The sequence below is a fragment of the Carassius gibelio genome, chromosome B22 (assembly GCF_023724105.1).
Source record: "Carassius gibelio isolate Cgi1373 ecotype wild population from Czech Republic chromosome B22, carGib1.2-hapl.c, whole genome shotgun sequence".
Taxonomy (NCBI): Eukaryota; Metazoa; Chordata; class Actinopteri; order Cypriniformes; family Cyprinidae; genus Carassius; species Carassius gibelio.
In genome coordinates, this window is record NC_068417.1 from 3,373,315 (window position 1) to 3,398,454 (window position 25,140).

The 25,140-nt window shown below is 39.2% G+C and overlaps 1 protein-coding gene across 1 annotated transcript in view; it reads right to left on the reverse strand.

Moving 5' to 3' along the window:
* LOC127987559 (uncharacterized) overlaps window positions 1-25,140 on the reverse strand; it is a 1,718,354-nt gene that overhangs the window by 1,363,796 nt on the left and 329,418 nt on the right. Inside the window, exon 28 of the mRNA XM_052589927.1 lies at window positions 16-192. Within this exon, the coding sequence (XP_052445887.1) occupies window positions 16-192 (177 nt within the window). The remainder of the gene's footprint in view (window positions 1-15; window positions 193-25,140) is intronic.

Below are 25,140 nucleotides of genomic sequence, written 5' to 3' on the forward strand. Positions count from 1 at the left end.
TATAATGATACTAACTGTAGTTTCTCCAGCTTGAATTGTGTGTTCATCAGTAGATCACTGAGGTGTTTCACTCCAGAGTCTCCTAGTAGTTTATTCCTGCTCAGGTTCAGTTCTCTCAGGTGTGATGGGTTTGATTTCAGAGCTGAAGTCAGGATGAGACACTGTTTCTCTGTAATACTGCATCCACACAGACTGAAGACAGAAAGAGAAAACACAATGAATCAGACACGTTATGTTCATGAAGTCACAGCAGAACAACCTTCATCTGTCAAATAACAGCATCTTAATCTACATTGAGAGAAAGAGAGAAGATAGAAGAAAACTATTTAATAAAGTCACAATGTCTTGATAAAACAAAAAACAGAGGAAGAGTGTCTGAACATCTTTGGATAATTTTCCACAATTTGGTCTTCAAAACAGAAAAACAAACAAGTTGTTCATTTAATCAAATAATTGACACTTCTCATGATTTATGTACAATTTCTGCTGATTCTTGATAGAAATAGAACAAAGTTTTAATTCCTAACAACCTTGTGTGGAAGATGTTAAAATCTTTCATATCTTTTTATTTCTGTCATATAATTCTTATTTCATCTTTTGTCTAAAACTGATCATATTGTCTAAAATAAAAGTCCTGACTGCTGTGTATTTGTGTTTAAACTGATTCTGGTCTGAACATCACTTCAACGTAAATGCATTCGCTCTGCTCTGTCCAGTGACTTGATCAGCTTTGCTACACAGATTCAACTTTGCACATCTAAATAAAACTGTAGGTTTGTCTGTGTGTGTAGATGTGAAGTACAGTAATATTTCTCTGAAACAGGTCAGACTGAAGAAGCAATGCCTGCACAGAATAAAGCCCAGTCTGGACCGGTTCTGTTCAGTTGTGTTACACATTCATTAATCTGGTGTTTGATGACAGAGAGATGATATGAAGCCTTGTAAGGTGATCATAATCCACATCAGATCTCAAACAGAAGTTATTTCAAACACTCGCTGCTGTCTGAAAGTGAGATCTGAGCTATTATTATTAATGTCTTTAACTTTATGAAATGATCCTCAGCACTGATGCTCTCCAGACGCAGAGAAACCCCACCTTCATTCATAACCTCCTCTAACCTAAACTCAGAGACACAGTTGGTCAAAAAACCCTGGCCGTTGTCCCAGAGGAAGACCCAGAAGTGACAGTGGAAACCAGACTGACTAATTTTCAATTAGTCTTCAATCCTCAGTTTGTAGTCCGTAAACATGATCACATTCAGCAGTCACAGCAGAAGCTAGAGACAGAATTTAACTGAAGTCTATTCAAAAGTTGTATGAATATATTCTAAGCTGTATTAAAGGCAAATTATGGTAAACACATTAATAAATTAAAGCTGCAAGCAGCGATGAACGGGCCCTCGCACCCGGGCTCACCGGCAGCGAGTGGCTTTAGTTAACAGGTGAACGGTGAGAAATATGCGTTTAAACTCATAAATATAAGTAGAAAATATCAATGTTTATTCCATATATGTGCCAATCTTCCTGTTGCCAGCAGGTGGCGCTATCATTATAATGGAATATTGGCCTTCAGATGTGTTCAGGGCAGGACTTTTATCGAACATGTGAGGTTTGGGGAGGATTGGACATTTTATGCCTGAGTTACAACAACATCCTATTTCATGGCGAAACATCGAAATTTGTCAGGCCGCCATGGACACGCCCTTTAACGAAACCTCAAGATCTTCGCAATTTAAGATCGCAAAAGGCTTTAGATTACACTGACCAAGTTTGGTGTTGATATGAATAAATCTCTAGGAGGAGTTCGTTAAAGTACAACCCCTGAATATGGCCAAAACAACACTAATTTTGCAGAGAAAAAAATTCTAAATAACTGACTTCCTGTTGGGATTCGGATTTCGTACCAACAGACTTTTTCGTAGATATTGGTGTGTTACATGTGTGTACCGATTTTTGTACATGTACGTGAAACATAGCTCGAGGCGCACTCCGTTTAAAGTGTATACGCACTCCCTTGAAAGTGTATAGGTGGGGCTATCGAGCCATTTTGCCACACTCGATGGAATATTGGCCTTCAGATCTGTTTAGGCCAGGACCCTTATCACACGAGTGAAGTTTGGGCAAGATCGGACATTTTATGCCTGAGTTATAACATCTTTTATCCCCATGGCGAGACATCGAACTTCATCACGGCGCCATGGACACACCTTTTAACAAAAACTCAACATCTTCACAACTAAACATCACACTGGTCTTTAGATTAGACTGACCACAAAAAAGACATTGATGTCATAAAATTTCTAGGAGTAGTTTGTCGCAGTGTAAAATATGTAACTTCCTGTTGCCAATAGGTGGCGCTATGACTATAACTGAATATTGGCATGTAGATCTGTTCAGGTCAAGAGTCTTATCCAACATGTGAAGTTTGGGGCAGGTTGGACATTGTATGTCTGAGTTACAGCAACTTCCTTTTTCATGGCGAAACATCGAAATTTGTCAGGCCGCCATGGACCCGCCCTTTAACGAAACCTCAAGTCCTTCGCAATTTATTATCGCAAAGGGCTTTAGATTACATTGACCAAGTTTGGTGTTGATCTGAATAAATCTCTAGGAGGAGTTCGTTAAAGTACAACCCCTGAAAATGGCAAAAACAACACCAATTTTGAAGGGAAAATTCTAAATAACCGACTTCCTGTTGGGATCCGGATTTCGTACCAAGATACTTTTTTGTAGGTATTGGAGTGTTACATGTGTGTACCAATTTTTGTACATGTACGTGAAACATAGCTCGAGGCGCACTCCGTTTAAAGTGTATAGGTGGCGCTATAGAGCCATTCTGCCACACCCGGTGGAATATTGGCCTGCAGATCTGTTCAGGCCAGGACTCTTATCACACATGTGAAGTTTGGGGAAGGTCGGACATTTTATGCCTGAGTTATAACATCTTTTATTCCCATGGCGAGACATCGAACTTCGTCGCGGCGCCATGAACAAGCCTTTTAACGAAAACTCAAGATCTTCACAACTGAACATGGCACAGGCCTTTAGATTAGACTGACCACAAAAAAGACATTGATGTCATAAAATTTCTAGGAGTAGTTCGTCGCAGCGTAAAATATGTCACTTCCTGTTGCCAATAGGTGGCGCTATGACTATAACTGAATATGGGCATGTCAATCTGTTTAGGTTCGGAGTCTCATCAAACATGTGAAGTTTGGGGCAGATTGGACATTGTATGTGTGAGTTATAGCAACTTCATTTTTCATGGCGAATCATCGAAATTCGCCAGGCCGCCACGGACACGCCCTTCAACGAAAACTCAAGATTTTCGCAATTTAACATCGCAAAGGCCTTTAGATTAGGCATACCAAATTTGGTGTTGATTTGAAGAAATCTCTAGGAGGAGTTCGTTAAAATACAACACATGGAAATGACCAAAATTACACAAAATATGCTCATAATATTAAAAATAACCGACTTCCTGTTGGGTTTAGAATTTCGCTCCAAGAGTCTTTTTTGTAGGTATTGGTGTGTTACATATGTGTGCCAATTTTCGTGCATGTATGTGAAACATAGCTTGAAGGCTGTTGATTTTCTTGGTATAGGTGGCGCTGTCGAGCCATTTTGCCACACCCTCTTCTGAATCCTATATCACACGAAAATTTTCACCAGGTTTGACGCGTGTGCAAAGTTTCATGACTTTTTGAGCATGTTAAAGCCCTCAAAAATGCGATTCATTCGGGAGAAGAAGAAGAAGAAGAATAATTAAAGCTGCAAGCAGCGATGAACGGGCCCTCGCACCCGGGCTCACCGGCAGCGAGTGGCTTTAGTTAATAGGTGAACGGTGAGAAATATGCGTTTAAACTCATAAATATAAGTAGAATATATCAATGTTTATTCCATATATGTGCCAATCTTCCTGTTGCCAGCAGGTGGCGCTATCATTATAATGGAATATTGGCCTTCAGATGTGTTCAGGGCAGGACTTTTATCGAACATGTGAGGTTTGGGGAGGATTGGACATTTTATGCCTGAGTTACAACAACATCCTATTTCATGGCGAAACAATGAAATTTGTCAGGCCGCCATGGACACGCCCTTTAACAAAACCTCAAGATCTTCGCAATTTAAGATCGCAAAAGGCTTTAGATTACACTGACCAAGTTTGGTGTTGATCTGAATAAATATCTAGGAGGAGTTCGTTAAAGTACAACCCCTGAAAATGGCCAAAACAACACTAATTTTGCAGAGAATATTCCAAATAACTGACTTCCTGTTGGGATTCGGACTTCGTACCAAGAGACTTTTTCATAGATATTGGTGTGTTACATATGTGTACCGATTTTTGTACATGTACGTGAAACATAGCTCAAGGCGCACTCCGTTTAAAGTGTATACGCACTCCGTTGAAAGTGTATAGGTGGCGCTATTGAGCCATTTTGCCAAACTCGATGGAATATTGGCCTTCAGATCTGTCCAGGCCAGGACCCTTATCACACAAGTGAAGTTTGGGCAAGATCGGACATTTTATGCCTGAGTTATAACATCTTTTATTCCCATGGCGAGACATTGAACTTCATCACGGCGCCATGGACACACCTTTTAACAAAAACTCAAGATCTTCACAACTAAACATCACACAGGTCTTTAGATTAGACTGACCACAAAAAAGACATTGATGTCATAAAATTTCTAGGAGTAGTATGTCGCAGTGTAAAATATGTAACTTCCTGTTGCCAATAGGTGGCGCTATGACTATAACTGAATATTGGCATGTAGATCTGTTCAGGTCAAGAGTCTTATCCAACATGTGAAGTTTGGGGCAGATTGGACATTGTATGTCTGAGTTACAGCAACTTCCTTTTTCATGGCGAAACATCGAAATTTGTCAGGCCGCCATGGACCCGCCCTTTAACGAAACCTCAAGTCCTTCGCAATTTATTATCGCAAAGGGCTTTAGATTACACTGACCAAGTTTGGTGTTGATCTGAATAAATCTCTAGGAGGAGTTCGTTAAAGTACAACCCCTGAAAATGGCAAAAACAACAGCAATTTTGAAGGGAAAATTCAAAATAACCGACTTCCTGTTGGGATCCGGATTTCGTACCAAGAGACTTTTTTGTAGGTATTGGAGTGTTACATGTGTGTACCAATTTTTGTACATGTACGTGAAACATAGCTCGAGGCGCACTCCGTTGAAAGTGTATAGGTGGCGCTATAGAGCCATTCTGCCACACCCGGTGGAATATTGGCCTGAAGATCTGTTCAGGCCAGGACTCTTATCACACATGTGAAGTTTGGGGAAGATCGGACATCTTATGCCTGAGTTATAACATCTTTTATTCGCATGGCGAGACATCGAACTTCGTCGCGGCGCCATGAACAAGCCTTTTAACGAAAACTCAAGATCTTCACAACTGAACATCGCACAGGCCTTTAGATTAGACTGACCACAAAAAAGACATTGATGTCATAAAATTTCTAGGAGTAGTTCGTCGCAGCGTAAAATATGTCACTTCCTGTTGCCAATAGGTGGCGCTATGACTATAACTGAATATGGGCATGTCAATCTGTTCAGGTTCGGAGTCTCATCAAACATGTGAAGTTTGGGGCAGATTGGTCATTGTATGTGTGAGTTATAGCAACTTCATTTTTCATGGCGAATCATCGAAATTCGCCAGGCCGCCACGGACACGCCCTTCAACGAAAAGTCAGGATCTTCGCAATTTAACATCGCAAAGGCCTTTAGATTAGGCATACCAAATTTGGTGTTGATTTGAAGAACTCTCTAGGTTGAGTTCGTTAAAATACAACACATGGAAATGACCAAAATTACACAAAATATGCTCATAATATTAAAAATAACCGACTTCCTGTAGGGTTTAGAATTTCGCTCCAAGAGTCTTTTTTGTAGGTATTGGTGTGTTACATATGTGTGCCAATTTTCGTGCATGCACGTGAAACATAGCTGGAAGGCTGTTGATTTTCTTGGTATAGGTGGCGCTGTTGAGCCATTTTGCCACACCCTCTTCTGAATCCTATATCAGACGAAAATTTTCACCAGGTTTGACGCGTGTGCAAAGTTTCATGACTTTTTGAGCATGTTAAAGCCCTCAAAAATGCGATTCATTCGGGAGAAGAAGAAGAAGAAGAATAATAATAATAAAAAACAAAGCAGATACAAGAGGGTCCTCACACCATCGGTGCTCGGGCCCTAATTAAAGCTGCAAGCAGCGATGAACGGGCCCTCGCACCCGGGCTCACCGCCATCGTGTTGCTTTAGTAAAAAGGTGAACGTTGAGAAATATGCATTTAATGTCCTAAATATAAGTGGAATATATCAAAGTATATCCCATATATGTGCCAATCTTACCGTTGCCAGCAGGTGGCGCTATCATTATAATGGAATATTGGCCTTCAGATGTGTTCAGGCCAGGACTCTTATCGAACATGTGAAGTTTGGGGAAGATTGAACATTTTATGCTTGAGTTACAACAACTTCTCTTGCTGTGGCAAGACATCAAATTTTGTCATGGCACCATGGAAACGCCCTTTAACAAAAACTCAAGATCTCCAAAAGTTAACATTGCACAGGCCTTTAGATTAGACTGACCACAAAATATATGTTAATCCCAAAAAAATTATAGGAGTAGTTTGTCGCAGCGTAAAACATGTCACTTCCTGTTGCCAATAGGTGGCGCTATGACTATAACTGAATGTGGGCATGTAGATCTGTTAAGGGCAGAAGTTTTATCTAACATGTGAAGTTTGGGGCAGATTGGACATTGTATGTCTGAGTTACAGCAACTTCCTTTTTCATGGCGAAACATCGAAATTTGTCAGGCCACCATGGACACGCCCTTTAACGAAATCTAAAGATCTTCGCAATTTAACATCGCAAAGGGCTTAAGATTACACTGACCAGGTTTGGTGTTGATCTGAATAAATCTCTAGGAGGAGTTCGTTAAAGTACAACCCCTGAAAATGGCAAAAACAACGCCAATATTGCAGAGAAAATTCTAAATAACCGACTTCCTGTTGGGATTCGGATTTCGTACCAAGAGACTTTTTTGTAGGTATTGGTGTGTTACATGTGTATACCGATTTTTGTACATGTACGTGAAACATAGCTCGAGGCGCACTCTGTTGAAAGTGTATAGGTGGCGCTATCGAGCCATTTTGCCACACCTGATGGAATTTTGGCCTTCAGATGTGTTCAGGCCAGGACTCTTATCACACATGTGAAGTTTGGGGAAGATCGGACATTTTATGCCTGAGTTATAACATCTTTTATTCCCATGGCGAGACATCGAACTTCGTGACGGCGCCATGGACACGCCTTTTAACGAAAACTCAAGATCTTCACAACTTAACATCGCACAGGGCTTTAGATTAGACTGACCACAAAAAATACATTGATGTCATAAAATTTCTAGGATTAGTTCATCGTAGTGTAAAATATGTCACTTCCTGTTGCCAATAGGTGGCGCTATGACTATAACTGAATATGGGCATGTCAATCTGTTCAGGTCAGGAGTCTCATCAAACATGTGAAGTTTGGGGCAGATTGGTCATTGTATGTCTGAGTTATAGCAACTTCCTGTTTCATGGCGAATTATCGAAATTCGCCAGGCCGCCAAGGACACGCCCATTAACGAAAACTCAAAAGCTTCGCAATTTAACATCGCAAAGGCCTTCAGATTAGGCATACCAAATTTGGTGTTGATCTGAATGAATCTCTAGGAGGAGTTCGTTAAAATACAACGCATGGAAATGACAAAAATGACACAAAATTTGCTCATAATATTAGTAATAACCGACTTCCTGTTGGGTTTCGGATTTTGCTCCAAGAGACTTTTTTGTAGGTATTGGAGAGTTACATGTGTATACCGATTTTCATACATGTACATGAAACGTAGCTCGAGGCGCACACCGTTGAACGTGTATAGGTGGCGCTGTTGAGCCATTTTGCCACACCCACTTCTGAAACCCATATCAGACGTAAATTTTCGCCAGTTCTGAGGTGTGTGCAAAGTTTCATGACTTTTCGAGCATGTTTAGGCCCTCAAAAATGTGATTCATTTTGGAGAAGAAGAATAATAATAATAAATATAGCTGCAAGCAGCGATGTCGGGCTCAAGCCATCAGTGCAACGCCACCCTGGTGGCATCGGGAAAACTGTGCCCAGCGGGCATAAGCATTTACAGTAACCCTCTGACAATCAAGTTTTAAGGGATGTGGCAGTTAAAGGGTTAATTCGACCAATCTAGACTTTGAAATCACATACACAGAACAATATATATAACTTTAGTAACACTTTATTTTAAAATGTATAAAAAATGTATAAGGTGTGCATTGTAGCTGACACCTATATGTACACATTACAATTGTTTTGTGACTACAAGTCTTTCTTCTCAAATGCTATTGAGTGGTCGCGAACGCGGATGGGAGAATGGCGCATATTTGTTTTTTGTTTTTTTGAGCAACTGGTGCCCCCTCTGGGAGTTGGTGCTCTACGAAGACTGCATACTCTGCATATAGGGAGCGGCGGTACTATCTGGAAGATATATTCCTCAAACCATCGTACAAGTGAAGGTGATGCTAGTCCTTCAAGAATCGCTCAAAACCTTTTCAAGTGTACAGTTTCCTTTTATTGCATCTTGAAATAAATATTTCTGAATTCTGAATCAAACTGGGTTGTGTTTATTGATTTATTTTATAAGACAACTGAAACTTTAATCTCCTTTGTAATATATGTGCTTTTAAACCAAGAACAATGTAATTAGTGAACTATTTACTAATGCTTAGCTAATGAGTGCAGTTATTATAAAGTGTTACCAATGCATTTACTAATGTTAACAAATTAGACATTATTATACAGTGTTACCAAACCCTTTAATAATTTATTAGTGTTTTGTAATGATTTTAATGACCTATAAGCATTTGTGAAATAGTTTTGCTTGCATTGCAGCTTAATCTGTCAGTTGAAGAGTTTTACTGTTACATCCATGAGATTAATAAATGTCATGTCACGTCACAGGTTGTCATAGGTCAGTATCAAATGAGTTTGAAATTATAATTTGCAGCACAAATAAGGCTTCTTAGGATGTTTTTAAATCCCAAAAACTGTCAGAAAAGGATAAGGCCTAAGAGATTTCTTAACCTGTAATGAAAGGAAAAAAACACCACCATTAGCAACAACAAAAACAATAACAATTTAAAATATAGATTTTTTTTTCCTGATTATTAAAGGAATGATTAGGTCTCTCTCTCTCTCTCTCTCTCTCTCTCTCTCTCTGCCAGACAGCCCCTCCCTACAATCCACACACACTGTCAGTCACCAAAGATTCACAGTCACCAACCCCCTCACACTCACACTCCCCCTCCCTCTCCCCCTCCCTTTCCTCACACAGACGGAGTGGCCAGAGTGAGATCATGTCAGTTGAGAAGTCTGACAGTTTTTTCTTTTCTTTTATCCATACAGTGTTGTAAAGTCATGAAACTATGCATATTTCCTCATAATGATTTGATCTCTGTATGAAAACATGCCTTGAAGTGTTTGGAAGCTGCAATTTAGACATACAATACAATTAATGTTTCACTTTTTACTGTCATTTCAAAAAATCACCACGACAAAACCGTTCAAGCTAACCAAAATCTGTTCGCAATTTAAGTTCCTCGATGTTTTTTCTTCATGTAGACAACGTTTGGTGTGTATAGTGTACTTCCCCTGTGAGGAGTATTCATTAATTCACAACTGTAAAATCTCAAAAATACACATTCAAATCAAAATAGCCGACTTCCTGTTGATCGTAGCTGATGACTGTGAATTAGAAAGTTGTCCGTCTTGAAAAGAACAATTTATGTACCAAGTTTGGTGTCTGTAGCTAAAACTAACCCCCCCACTTTTGACAAAAGGTGGCACTATAGAGTGCCTCCTTCACGCCCTTTTAAAAGCTTTTGCCATTGTCTAGCTATCACTAATACTGATATGTGTTTTGAGTTTCATGTAAATCTGAGCTTGTTGTCTGCCTCAAACTCACCATAACAGAACATTCAAGTTTGACACGTTGCCATGGCAACACTATATCAGATATCAATATCCCCACAACAGATTTACATCGGCCGTGTTTTGTCATTATTCTGATGAAGTTTTAAGTAAATCGAGTAAAAATAAGATGCTGAATTCAAAGCATTTGGAAAATGACACACTTCCTGCTGCCAGTTGGTGGCGCTATAACGTTGACTCTTAATAGCCACATATATACAATCGGTATCATACAACGAACAAACCCATGAAGTTTGATCAAATTCAGGAAATGTATGTGGATGTTATTAGACATTTCCTGTTTCTCATTTCTCGCCATAAGTTCCATGCCTCGCCACGGGCAAACCGTTCGAGATATCAAAAATCCCCTCGCAATTTTTCATCCTCAATGTCTTGAGATCATGTTCACCGAGTTTCGTGGCGAACGGGTTGAAAACCTCAGAGGAGTATTTCAAATTCCAGAGCATGCTTTTTTTAAACAGCCCTGAATAGCTAACTTCCTGTTGGGCGGAGCCTATGACATAAAGTGTGAAAGTTGTTCGGCTCAATGAGATCTATAAGTGTACCGAGTTTGATATAAATACATGCAAGTGTGTGTGAGCTATGGTTCAAGAATTCTGACTGTCTTCCAGGGGGCGCTGTAGAGCCCCTGTGCCACGCCCGGGTCCCAGCCTCTGCGGCGTCCTGATGGCCGCAGATTCCAATGTGTGTGCCAATTTTCAAGAGTTTTTGAGCATGTTAAGGCCCCCAAAACACCCCGGAAGGTTTAATAAAAAATAAAAATAATAATAATAACAAGAATAATCCTTAGAAGAACAATAGGGCTCTTCGCCCCTTCGGGCTTGAGCCCTAATTAAAGCTGCAAGCAGCGATGAACGGGCCCTCGCACCCGGGCTCACCGCCATCGTGTGGCTTTAGTAAAAAGGTGTACGTTGAGAAATATGCATTTAAACTCATAAATATAAGTGCAATATATCAAAGTTTATTCCATATGTGTGCCAATCTTCCTGTTGCCAGCAGGTGGCGCTATCGTTATAATGGAATATTGGCCTTCAGATGTGTTCAAGCCAGGACCCTTATCACACATGTGAAGTTTGGGCAAGATCGGACATTTTATGCCTGAGTTATAACATCTTTTATTCCCATGGCGAGACATCGAACTTCGTCATGGCGACATGGACATGCCTTTTAACAAAAACTCAAGATCTTCACAACTAAACATCACACAGGTCTTTAGATTAGACTGACCACAAAAAAGACATTGATGTCATAAAATTTCTAGGAGTAGTTTGTCACAGTGTAAAATATGTCACTTCCAGTTGCCAATAGGTGGCGCTATGACTATAACTGAATATTGGCATGTAGATCTGTTCAGGTGAAGAGTCTTATCAAAAATGTGAAGTTTGGGGCGGATTGGACATTGTATGTGTGAGTTATAGCACCATCATTTTTCATGGCGAATCATCGAAATTTGTCAGGCCGCCATGGACACGCCCTTTAACGAAACCTCAATTCCTTCGCAATTTAACATGGCAAAGGGCTTTAGATTACACTGACCAAGTTTGGTGTTGATCTGAATAAATCTCTAGGAGGAGTTTGTTAAAATACAACCCCTGAAAATGACAAAAACAACACCAATTTTGCAGGGAAAATTAAAAATAACCGACTTCCTGTTGGGATTCGGGTTTCGTACCAAGAGACTTTTTTGTAGCTATTGGTGTGTTACATATGTTTACCGATTTTCCTACATGTATATGACATGTAGCTCGAGGCGCACTCCATTGAAAATGTATAGGTGGCGCTATCGAGCCATTTTGCCACACCCAATGGAATATTAGCCTCCAGATGTGTTCAGGTCAGTACTCTTATCAAACATTTGAAGTTTGGGCAAGATCTGATATTTTATGACTGAGTTACAACAACTTCTACTACCATGGCGAGACATCGAACTTTGACATGGCGCCATGGACACGCCCTTTAACGAAAACTCAAGATCTTCTCAATTTAACATCGTACAGGCCTTTAGATTAGACTGACGACAAAAAAAACATTGATGTCAAAAATTTCTAGGAGTAGTTTGTCGCAGAGTAAAATATGTCACTTCCTGTTGCCAATAGGTGGCGCTATGACTATAACTGAATATGGTCATGTCAAACTGTTCAGGACAGGAGTTTCATCAAACATGTGAAGTTTGGGGCAGATTGGTCATTGTATGTCTGAGTTATAGCAACTTCCTGTTTCATGGCGAATCATCGAAATTCGCCAGGCCGCCACACACAGGCCCTTTAACGAAAACTCAAAAGCTTCGCAATTTAACATCGCAAAGGCCTTTAGATTAGGCATACCAAATTTGGTGTTGATCTGAATTAATCTCTAGGAGGAGTTCGTTAAAATACAACGCATGGAAATGACAAAAATGACACAAAATTTGCTCATAATATTAGAAATAACCGACTTCCTGTTGGGTTTCGGATTTTGCTCCAAGATACTTTTTTGTAGGTATTGGAGAGTTACATGTGTATACCGATTTTCATACATGTACATGAAACGTAGCTCGAGGCGCACACCGTTGAACGTGTATAGGTGGCGCTGTTGAGCCATTTTGCCACACCCACTTCTGAAACCCATATCAGACGTACATTTTCGCCAGTTCTGAGGTGTATGCAAAGTTTCATGACTTTTCGAGCATGTTTAGGCCCTCAAAAATGCGATTCATCTTAGAGAAGAAGAAGAATAATAATAATAATAATAATAATTAAAGCTGCAAGCAGCGATGAACGGGCCCTCGCACCCGGGCTCACCGCCATCGTGTGGCTTTAGTAAAAAGGTGAACCTTGAGAAATATGCATTTAAACTCATAAATATAAGTGCAATATATCAAAGTTTATTCCATATGTGTGCCAATCTTCCTGTTGCCAGCAGGTGGCGCTATCGTTATAATGGAATATTGGCCTTCAGATGTGTTCAAGCCAGGACCCTTATCACACATGTGAAGTTTGGGCAAGATCGGACATTTTATGCCTGAGTTATAACATCTTTTATTCCCATGGCGAGACATCGAACTTCGTCATGGCGACATGGACATGCCTTTTAACAAAAACTCAAGATCTTCACAACTAAACATCACACAGGTCTTTAGATTAGACTGACCACAAAAAAGACATTGATGTCATAAAATTTCTAGGAGTAGTTTGTCACAGTGTAAAATATGTCACTTCCAGTTGCCAATAGGTGGCTCTATGACTATAACTGAATATTGGCATGTAGATCTGTTCAGGTGAAGAGTCTTAACAAAAATGTGAAGTTTGGGGCGGATTGGACATTGTATGTCTGAGTTATAGCACCATCATTTTTCATGGCGAATCATCGAAATTTGTCAGGCCGCCATGGACGCGCCCTTTAACGAAACCTCAATTCCTTCGCAATTTAACATGGCAAAGGGCTTTAGATTACACTGACCAAGTTTGGTGTTGATCTGACTAAATCTCTAGGAGGAGTTTGTTAAAATACAACCCCTGAAAATGACAAAAACAACACCAATTTTGCAGGGAAAATTAAAAATAACTGACTTCCTGTTGGGATTCGGATTTCGTACCAAGATACTTTTTTGTAGCTATTGGTGTGTTACATATGTTTACCGATTTTCGTACATGTATATGACATGTAGCTCGAGGCGCACTCCATTGAAAATGTATAGGTGGCGCTATCGAGCCATTTTGCCACACCCAATGGAATATTAGCCTCCAGATGTGTTCAGGTCAGTACTCTTATCAAACATTTGAAGTCTGGGCAAGATCTGATATTTTATGACTGAGTTACAGCAACTTCTACTCCCATGGCGAGACATCGAACTTTGACATGGCGCCATGGACACGCCCTTTAACGAAAACTCAAGATCTTCTCAATTTAACATCGTAAAGGCCTTTAGATTAGACTGACGACAAAAAAGACATTGATGTCAAAAATTTCTAGGAGTAGTTTGTCGCAGCGTAAAATATGTCACTTCCTGTTGCCAATAGGTGGCGCTATGACTATAACTGAATATTGTCGTGTCAAACTGTTCAGGACAGGAGTCTGATCCAACATGTGAAGTTTGGGGCAGATTGGTCATTGTATGTCTGAGTTATACCAACTTCCTGTTTCATGGCGAATCATCGAAATTCGCCAGGCCGCCACACACAGGCCCTTCAACGAAAACTCAAAAGCTTCGCAATTTAACATCGCAAAGGCCTTTAGATTAGGCATACCAAATTTGGTGTTGATCTGAATTAATCTCTAGGAGGAGTTCGTTAAAATACAACGCATGGAAATGACAAAAATGACACAAAATTTGCTCATAATATTAGAAATAACCGACTTCCTGTTGGGTTTCGGATTTTGCTCCAAGAGACTTTTTTGTAGGTATTGGAGAGTTACATGTGTATACCGATTTTCATACATGTACATGAAACGTAGCTCGAGACGCACACCGTTGAACGTGTATAGGTGGCGCTGTTGAGCCATTTTGGCACACCCACTTCTGAAACCCATATCAGACGTAAATTTTCACCAGTTCTGAGGTGTGTGCAAAGTTTCATGACTTTTCGAGCATGTTTAGGCCCTCAAAAATGCGATTCATCTTAGAGAAGAAGAATAATAATAATAATAATAATAATAATAAACGGAGCAATTCCAAGAGGGTCCTCACACCATCGGTGCTCGGGCCCTAATAATAAACGGAGCAATTCCAAGAGGGTCCTCACACCATCGGTGCTCGGGCCCTAATAATAATAATAATAATAATAATAATAATAATAATAAACGGAGCAATTCCAAGAGGGTCCTCACACCATCGATGCTCGGGCCCTAAATATAGCTGCAAGCAGCGATGGCGGGCTCAAGCCACCAGTGCCATCGCCACCCCGGTGGCATCAGGTAAACTGTGCCCAGCGGGCACATGCATTCACAATATCCCTCTGGCAGTGAGGTTTTAAAGGATATGGCAGTTAAAGGGTTAATCCGAATCATCTAGACTTTAAAATCACATTCACAGAACAATATATATATATATATATATATATATATATATATATATATATATATATATATATATATATATATATATATATATATATATATAACTTTAGTAACACTTTACAATAAGATTCCATTCATAAACATTATGTTAACATGAACAATATTTATATAGCATTCATTCATGTCAGTTAATATTCCAAACTTAAACATTAAAACATTGTTTTATTGTGATTTTTTTCCAAGCACATTTTACCAATTCCAAACCATATCAATCTTAATAACTACCATTATTTTTTATTTAATCATTTATGAGTGCTATACAATAGTCCAGGAAAGCTGGAAGAGAAAAACAGGTCAAGAAGAACTGACAAAAAGAATTGCAAAATAATTAGGAAATAATGTGAAGATTAATTTTTTGTCAATTCTGCAAGACAGACTTTCAGGAAAGGAGGTGGAATAAAAATGAGCTCCTAAATCTTAATCCCAGATTCTGGAAGATATACTCCTCAAACCATCGAACAAGAGGAGGTGGTGCTGGTCCTTCACGAGTCACTCTAATCTGTTCATAAAGCCTATATATAAAGTCTTAATATATAGTATTTCACAATACTTCATGGTATTCTAATTAAATCATTTTTTGGAATCTTAACTCTCAGAGCCTGACACCGAGTAATTCTGGAGACTCCAGGAAAGTGGCAGTTCTTTAAAATGTTGGCGCTGGAGACTAAATGCTCTCTGATAGTTTCACACCTAATTCACTTAACACACACAAACACACACACACACACACACTACCCACAGTGACAGTGGGACTGAGTGACATCAGATGTATGATAGTTTTTTAATTTTCTATCATCCATATAGTGTTGTATAGTCATGAAACTATTGTCATGAGACCAGTCATTCTGAGGAAATATGCCTCAGAATGAATTGTCTTCTATGTGTACATTTTTTTTTTTGAAGTGTTTAGAAGCTGCACTTTAAAAAAATAAAAGACATTTACTGGTTCCTTTTTTACTATTATTTCAAAAAATCACCACGACAAAACCATTCAAGCTATCCAAAATTCATTCACACCTGTTCTGTAAGATTAATTCTTTAAACAGAGATAAAAGAGGATATGGTGCTGAACCTTCAAGAGTCACTCAAAACGTATCTGTCCATAAAGCCTATAAAGAATTATTCTTAATATACAGTTCACAATACTTCAGCTTGTTATTCTAATTAAGTGAGGGTCATTTTATCAGTAAAATTCCTAAAATACATATTATTTTATTTGAAAGATTTCTATAAATTATTGAAATCATACTCGTTTCTACAATAATTATTTAAAAGTAATCCTATAGCTCCATCTGGTGGCCATTATTGGTACTAAGAATTGCAAGCTTGATTTATAAGTTATGATAGTTTAAATTTTATGCTGGCTCTTGAAAATGATAAAGCTATGAAACTTACCGTGCTTCCTTCAAATGAGGACTTCTACTTATATAAAAAATTATGAAGAGTTAGAATGAAAAATTGTAAAGATATAGTAAAATAACTTGTATTTTTTTATGTTACTTTAATAAATCTCTATGGCAACACCATTTAAGCTATCCTAAACCCATTCACAATTTAACATCTCAGTATATTGGCATCATGTTGAAAAAGGAGTATGGAGTAGTATGAGGAGGAGTATGAATTCATTTACAGGCTGATTTTATCATAAATCCACAATAAAATTTCTGAGTTCTGTATCAATCTGTGTTGTTGTTTGTTTATTTTTATCTTTTATTTTTCATAGGAAGATAACTTACTCTCCTTTTTAATAAATGTGCTTATAAACCAAGGACAAGCTATTTATAGCTGTATTTATAAACTGTTTACTACTGACTATTAATATTGGGACAAGGCTTTATAAAGCATAAACTGTTTATTTATTAATGAGTGCAGTTATTATAAAGTGTTATCAATGCATTTGCTAATGTTAACAAATTAGACATTATTTTACAGTGTTATCAAATCCTTAAATGACTCATAAGCATTTGTGAAAGTTCTGCTTGCATTACAGCTTAGTATTGATCTGTGAGCTGAACAGATTTACTGTTACATCCATGAGATTATGTAAATTCAAATAAATATAATGTCACAGGATGTCATAGGTCAGTATCAAATGAGTTTGAAATTATTATTTGCAGCACAAATAAGTTTTTAGGATTTTTAAAAATCCCTAAAACTGTCAGAAAAAGGTTAAGGCCTAAGCTATTTCTATGTGAGTGGCTAAATTTATTTTTGTTTTTATAATTGTAATACACAAACTATGAAATTATACAAAATGTATAAAAAGGTAAATAAATAAATACGCACACATTAAAAAAGCAGCCAAGTCGAATGAGTTTCCTTTTTTATATAGATTAAAATTGAAGACAGAAGCAAGTGGTAAATGTGGTCACTTTAATATTCAAATCCAGTAGATCCAGTTTATGTTCATGTGGCTGTTTTCGTTTATAGTCGCCAAGCTATTATGTATTTTGAAATAATCTTGTCCGTTATGTGCTCGTTCGTACGACGAAAGGCAGAAACCTGCAGCTCAAGAGATATATGTTATTCTGCCAGTCGCGCTTTCAAATAGTCTTGCACACTTAAACTGGTCACAAACACCTGCATTTACCTCTTGTTGTGTTACAGTGGGTTTATTGTGTGCATTTGTGGTAATATTTTATTTAAAAAAGCTCTTAAACAAGAATAAATTCGTTTGTTTTGAGCTCGACACTGTACGCGCTGATCGGAGGCGTGATTTCAGTTAGGCAGCCACAAATATTTCATTTTCACACAAACAGTTCAAAAACATCTGAATTTAGCTCTTGGTGTGTTCTAATTGGTTGATTGTGTGATATCGCTGTAATAATTTATTTTTAAAAGCTTTAAAACAGGAATAAATTCGTTTTCTCTGAGCTCTTTACTCCAGACGCTCGTGATCACAGCTGTGATTCATCTCTCCTATTTCTCACGTATCTCTGGCCAGAAATAATTTATCCATGAGCCCTGAACCGGTAATAATCAGATATGTTGGTTTAGCTTGTCAGTGTGAATTAAATCTAAGTATTTGTTTGTATTTTTAACCGATTTAAAAGTGAAAGTAAAAGTCCGGTAATTGCACCTGTAGGGGCGCTATTTCTCTCAGACAATGGAAGTCTGAAGCACATATACTCAAACAGATGGACAGAGTGAGATGAGATGTCTGACAGTTTTTTTATTTTCTGTTATCCATACAGTGTTGTAAAGTCGTGAAACTATGCATATTTCCTCAGAATGACTTTTTCATCTGTATGAAAAAATTCTTTGACGTGTTTGGAAGCTGCAATTTAAAAATACAATAATGATTCCCTTTGTAAGGTCATTTAAAAAAATCACCACGGCAAAACCATTCAAGCTATCCAAAATCCATTCACAATTTAAGTTCCTATCAGAAATACTGATGTGTGTTCAGAGTTTTGTGAAATTCTAAGTATGTTATTTGCCTCAAAATCACCTGAGAAGTATTCCAGTTTGACATGTTGCCACGCCAACAATTTTTTAGATATCAATATCCCCCTTGCAGATTTATATCGGCTGTGTTTTAACATTATTCTGATGAAGTTTGAAGCAAATCGAGTAATAATAAGATGCTGAATTCAAATCATTTTGAAAATGACACACTTCCTTCTGCCAGTTGGTGGCGCTATAACTTTGACTCCTAATAGTCACATATATGCGATCGACATCATACAACGAATAATCTGATGAAGTTTGATTAAAATCAGGAAATGTATGTGGACGGTATTAGACACTTCCTGTTTCTCATTTCTCGCCATAATTTCAACGCCTCGCCACGAGCAAACCATTCGAGATATCAAAAATCCCCTGGCAATTTTTCATCCCCAGTGTCTTGAGATCATGTTGACCAAGTTTGGCGGCAATCGAGAAAAAAACCTATGACAAGTATTTCAAATTCCAGAGCATGCGCTTTTTACATAACTCTAAATAGCTGACTTCCTGTTGGGTGGAGCCTATGACATGCAATACGAAAGTTGTTCGGCACGATGAGATCTATATGTGTACTGAGTTTCATATGAATATGTGCAAGTATGTGTGAGCTATACATCAACATTTCTGACTGTGTTCCAGGGGGCGCCGTAGAGCCCCTGTGCCACGCCCGGGTCCCAGCCTCTGCAGGCTCCTAAAGGCCACAGATTCCAAAGTGTGCGCAAATTTTCAAGAGTTTTTGAGTATCTTAAGGACCCCAAAAGCCCCCACAACTTTGACGAAAAATTTGAATACTAAACCCTAAATAGCCAACTTCCTGTTGGGCGGAGCCTATGATATGCAATACAAAAGTTGTTTGGATTGATGAGATTTATATGTGTACCGAGTTTCATTCGTCTACGAGCAAGAATGTATGATATATGGCCCTCCATATTCCAGGGGGCGCTGTAGAGCCCCTGTGCCACGCCCGTGTATCAGTCTCTGCCCGGCCCTAATGGCCGCAGGTTCCAATCTGTGTGCCAATTTTCAAGACTTTTTAAGCACGTTAAGGGCCCCAAAAGCCCCCGAGACGTTGGAAAATAATAATAATAATAATAATAATAATAATAATAATAAAAAATAATCCTAAGGAAAACAATAGGCCTCTCGCCCTTTGGGCTTGAGCCCTAATTAAAGCTGCAAGCAGCGATGAACGGGCCCTCGCACCCGGGCTCACCGGCAGTGAGTGGCCTTAGTAAATTGGTGAACGGTGAGAAATATGCATTCAAACTCATAAATATAAGTGGAAAATATCAACATTTATTCCACATGTGCCAATCTTCCTGGTGCCAGCAGGTGGTGCTATCATTATAATGGAATATGGCCCTTCAAATGTGTTCCGGGCAGGACTCTCATCGAACATGTGAAGTTTGGGGAAGATCGAACAAATTATGCCTGAGTTACAACAACTTCTCTTGCTGTGGCGAGACATCAAAATTTGTCATGGCGCCATGGACACGCCCTTTAACAAAAACTCAAGATCTCCACAAGTTAACATTGCACAGGCCTTTAGATTACACTGAATACAAAAAATACTTTAATCTCAAAAAAATTCTAGGAGTAGTTTGTCGCAGCCTAAAACATGTCACTTCCTGTTGCCAGCAGGTGGCGCTATGACTATAACTGAAAATGGGCATGTAGATCTGTTAAGGGCAGAAGTCTTATCTAACATGTGAAGTTTGGGGCAGATTGGACATTGTATGTCTGAGTTACAGCAACTTCCTTTTTCATGGCGAAACATCGAAATTTGGCAGGCCGCCATGGACACGCCCTTTAACGAAACCTCAAGATCTTCCCAATTTAACATCACAAAGGCCTTTAGATTACACTGACCAAGTTTGGTGTTGATCTGAATAAATCTCTAGGAGGAGTTCGTTAAAGTACAACCCCTGAAAATGGCAAAAACAACGCCAATTTTGCAGAGAAAATTCTAAATAACCGACTTCCTGTTGGGATTCAGATTTCGTACCAAGATACTTTTTTGTAGGTATTGGTGTGTTACGTGTGTACCGATTTTTGTACATGTACGTGAAACATAGCTCGAGGCACACTCCGTTGAAAGTGTATAGGTGGCGCTATAGAGCCATTTTGCCATACCCGATGGAATATTGGCCTTCAGATGTGTTCAGGCCAGGACTCTTATCACACATGTGAAGTTTGGGGAAGATCGGACATTTTATGTCTGAGTTATAACATCTTTTATTCCCATGGCGAGACATCGAACTTTGCCATGGCGCCGTGGACACGCCATTTAACGAAAACTCAAGATCTTCACAACTGAACATCGCACAGGCCTTTAGATTAGACTGACCACAAAAAAGACATTGATGTCAAAAAATTTCTAGGAGTAGTTCATCACAGCGTAAAATATGTCACTTCCTGTTGCAATAGGTGGCGCTATGACTATAACTGAATATGGGCATGTCAATCTGTTCAGGTTTGGAGTCACATCAAACATGTGAAGTTTGGGGCTGATTGGACATTGTATGTCTGAGTTATAGCTACTTCATTTTTCATGGCGAATCATCAAAATTCGCCAGGCCGCCACGGACACGCCCTTCAACGAAAACTCAAGATCATCGCAATTTAACATCTCAATGGCCTTTAGATTAGGCATACCAAATTTGGTGTTGATCTGAATTAATCTCTAGGAGGAGTTCGTTAAAATACAATGCATGGAAATGGCAAAAATGACAAAAAATTTGCTCATAATATTAAAAATAACCAACTTCCTGTTGGGTTTAGAATTTTGCTCCAAGAGTCTTTTTTGTAGGTCTTGGTGTCTTACATGTGTTTACCGATTTTCAGACATGTGCGTGAAACGTAGCTCGAGGCGCACACCGCTGAACATGTATAGGTGGCGCTGTCGAGCCATTTTGCCACGCCCACTTCTGAAACCCATATCAGACGTAAATTTTCACCAGTTCGGAGGTGTGTGCAAATTTTCCTGACTTTTTGAGTATGTTTAGGCCTTCAAAAACGCGATTCATTGGGGAGAAGAATAATAATAATAATAATAATAAACAGAGCAGATACAATAGGGTCCTCACACCTTCGGTGCTCGGGCCCTAATTAAAGCTGCAAGCAGCGATGAACGGGCCCTCGCACCCGGGCTCACCGCCATCGTGTTGCTTTAGTAAAAAGGTGAACGTTGAGAAATATGCATTTAATGTCCTAAATATAAGTGGAATATATCAAAGTATATCCCATATATGTGCCAATCTTACCGTTGCCAGCAGGTGGCGCTATCATTATAATGGAATATTGGCCTTCAGATGTGTTCAGGCCAGGACTCTTATCGAACATGTGAAGTTTGGGGAAGATTGAACATTTTATGCTTGAGTTACAACAACTTCTCTTGCTGTGGCAAGACATCAAATTTTGTCATGGCGCCATGGAAACGGCCTTTAACAAAAACTCAAGATCTCCAAAAGTTAACATTGCACAGGCCTTTAGATTAGACTGACCACAAAATATATGTTAATCTAAAAAAAATTATAGGAGTAGTTTGTTGCAGCGTAAAACATGTCACTTCCTGTTGCCAATAGGTGGCGCTATGACTATAACTGAATGTGGGCATGTAGATCTGTTAAGGGCAGAAGTTTTATCTAACATGTGAAGTTTGGGGCAGATTGGACATTGTATGCCTGAGTTACAGCAACTTCCTTTTTCATGGCGAAACATCGAAATTTGTCAGGCCACCATGGACACGCCCTTTAACGAAATCTAAAGATCTTCGCAATTTAACATCGCAAAGGGCTTAAGATTACACTGACCAGGTTTGGTGTTGATCTGAATAAATCTCTAGGAGGAGTTCGTTAAAGTACAACCCCTGAAAATGGCAAAAACAATGCCAATATTGCAGAGAAAATTCTAAATAACCGACTTCCTGTTGGGATTCGGATTTCGTACCAAGAGACTTTTTTTTAGGTATTGGTGTGTTACATGTGTATACCGATTTTTGTACATGTACGTGAAACATAGCTCGAGGCGCACTCTGTTGAAAGTGTATAGGTGGCGCTATCGAGCCATTTTGCCACACCTGATGGAATTTTGGCCTTCAGATGTGTTCAGGCCAGGACTCTTATCACACATGTGAAGTTTGGGGAAGATCGGACATTTTATGCCTGAGTTATAACATCTTTTATTCCCATGGCGAGACATCGAACTTCGTGACGGCGCCATGGACACGCCTTTTAACGAAAACTCAAGATCTTCACAACTTAACATCGCACAGGGCTTTAGATTAGACTGACCACAAAAAATACATTGATGTCATAAAATTTCTAGGAGTAGTTCATCGCAGCGTAAAATATGTCACTTCCTGTTGCCAATAGGTGGCGCTATGACTATAACTGAATATGGGCATGTCAATCTGTTCAGGTCAGGAGTCTCATCAAACATGTGAAGTTTGGGGCAGATTGGTCATTGTATGTCTGAGTTATAGCAACTTCCTGTTTCATGGCGAATCATCGAAATTCGCCAGGCCGCCACGGACACGCCCATTAACGAAAACTCAAAAGCTTCGCAATTTAACATCGCAAAGGCCTTCAGATTAGGCATACCAAATTTGGTGTTGATCTGAATGAATCTCTAGGAGGAGTTCGTTAAAATACAACGCATGGAAATGACAAAAATGACACAAAATTTGCTCATAATATTAGTAATAACCGACTTCCTGTTGGGTTTCGGATTTTGCTCCAAGAGACTTTTTTGTAGGTATTGGAGAGTTACATGTGTATACCGATTTTCATACATGTACATGAAACGTAGCTCGAGGCGCACACCGTTGAATGTGTATAGGTGGCGCTGTTGAGCCATTTTGCCACACCCACTTCTGAAACCCATATCAGACGTAAATTTTCGCCAGTTCTGAGGTGTGTGCAAAGTTTCATGACTTTTCGAGCATGTTTAGGCCCTAAAAAATGCGATTCATTTTGGAGAAGAAGAATAATAATAATAATTAAAGCTGCAAGCAGCGATGAACGGGCCCTCGCACCCGGGCTCACCGGCAGCGAGTGGCTTTAGTTAATAGGTGAACGGTGAGAAATATGCTTTTAAACTCATAAATATAAGTAGAATATATCAATGTTTATTCCATATATGTGCCAATCTTCCTGTTGCCAGCAGGTGGCGCTATCATTATAATGGAATATTGGCCTTCAGATGTGTTCAGGGCAGGACTTTTATCGAACATGTGAGGTTTGGGGAGGATTGGACATTTTATGCCTGAGTTACAACAACATCCTATTACATGGCGAAACAATGAAATTTGTCAGGCCGCCATGGACACGCCCTTTAACGAAACCTCAAGATCTTCGCAATTTAAGATCGCAAAAGGCTTTAGATTACACTGACCAAATTTGGTGTTGATCTGAATAAATATCTAGGAGGAGTTCGTTAAAGTACAACCCCTGAAAATGGCCAAAACAACACTAATTTTGCAGAGAAAATTCGAAATAACTGACTTCCTGTTGGGATTCGGACTTCGTACCAAGAGACTTTTTCGTAGATATTGGTGTGTTACATGTGTGTACCGATTTTTGTACATGTACGTGAAAAATAGCTCAAGCGCACTCCGTTTAAAGTGTATACGCACTCCGTTGAAAGTGTATAGGTGGCGCTATTGAGCCATTTTGCCACACTCGATGGAATATTGGCCTTCAGATCTGTTCAGGCCAGGACCCTTATCACACAAGTGAAGTTTGGGCAAGATCGGACATTTTATGCCTGAGTAATAACATCTTTTATTCCCATGGAGAGACATCGAACTTCATCACGGCGCCATAGACACACCTTTTAACAAAAACTCAAGATCTTCACAACTAAACATCACACAGGTCTTTAGATTAGACTGACCACAAAAAAGACATTGATGTCATAAAATTTCTAGGAGTAGTTTGTCGCAGTGTAAAATATGTAACTTCCTGTTGCCAATAGGTGGCGCTATGACTATAACTGAATATTGGCATGTAGATCTGTTCAGGTCAAGAGTCTTATCCAACATGTGAAGATTGGGGCAGATTGGACATTGTATGTCTGAGTTACAGCAACTTCCTTTTTCATGGCGAAACATCGAAATTTGTCAGGCCGCCATGGACCCGCCCTTTAACGAAACCTCAAGTCCTTCGCAATTTATTATCGCAAAGGGCTTTAGATTACACTGACCAAGTTTGGTGTTGATCTGAATAAATCTCTAGGAGGAGTTCGTTAAAGTACAACCCCTGAAAATGGCAAAAACAACAGCAATTTTGAAGGGAAAATTCAAAATAACCGACTTCCTGTTGGGATCCGGATTTCGTACCAACAGACTTTTTTGTAGGTATTGGAGTGTTACATGTGTGTACCAATTTTTGTACATGTACGTGAAACATAGCTCGAGGCGCACTCCGTTGAAAGTGTATAGGTGGCGCTATAGAGCCATTCTGCCACACCCGGTGGAATATTGGCCTGAAGATCTGTTCAGGCCAGGACTCTTATCACACATGTGAAGTTTGGGGAAGATCGGACATCTTATGCCTGAGTTATAACAT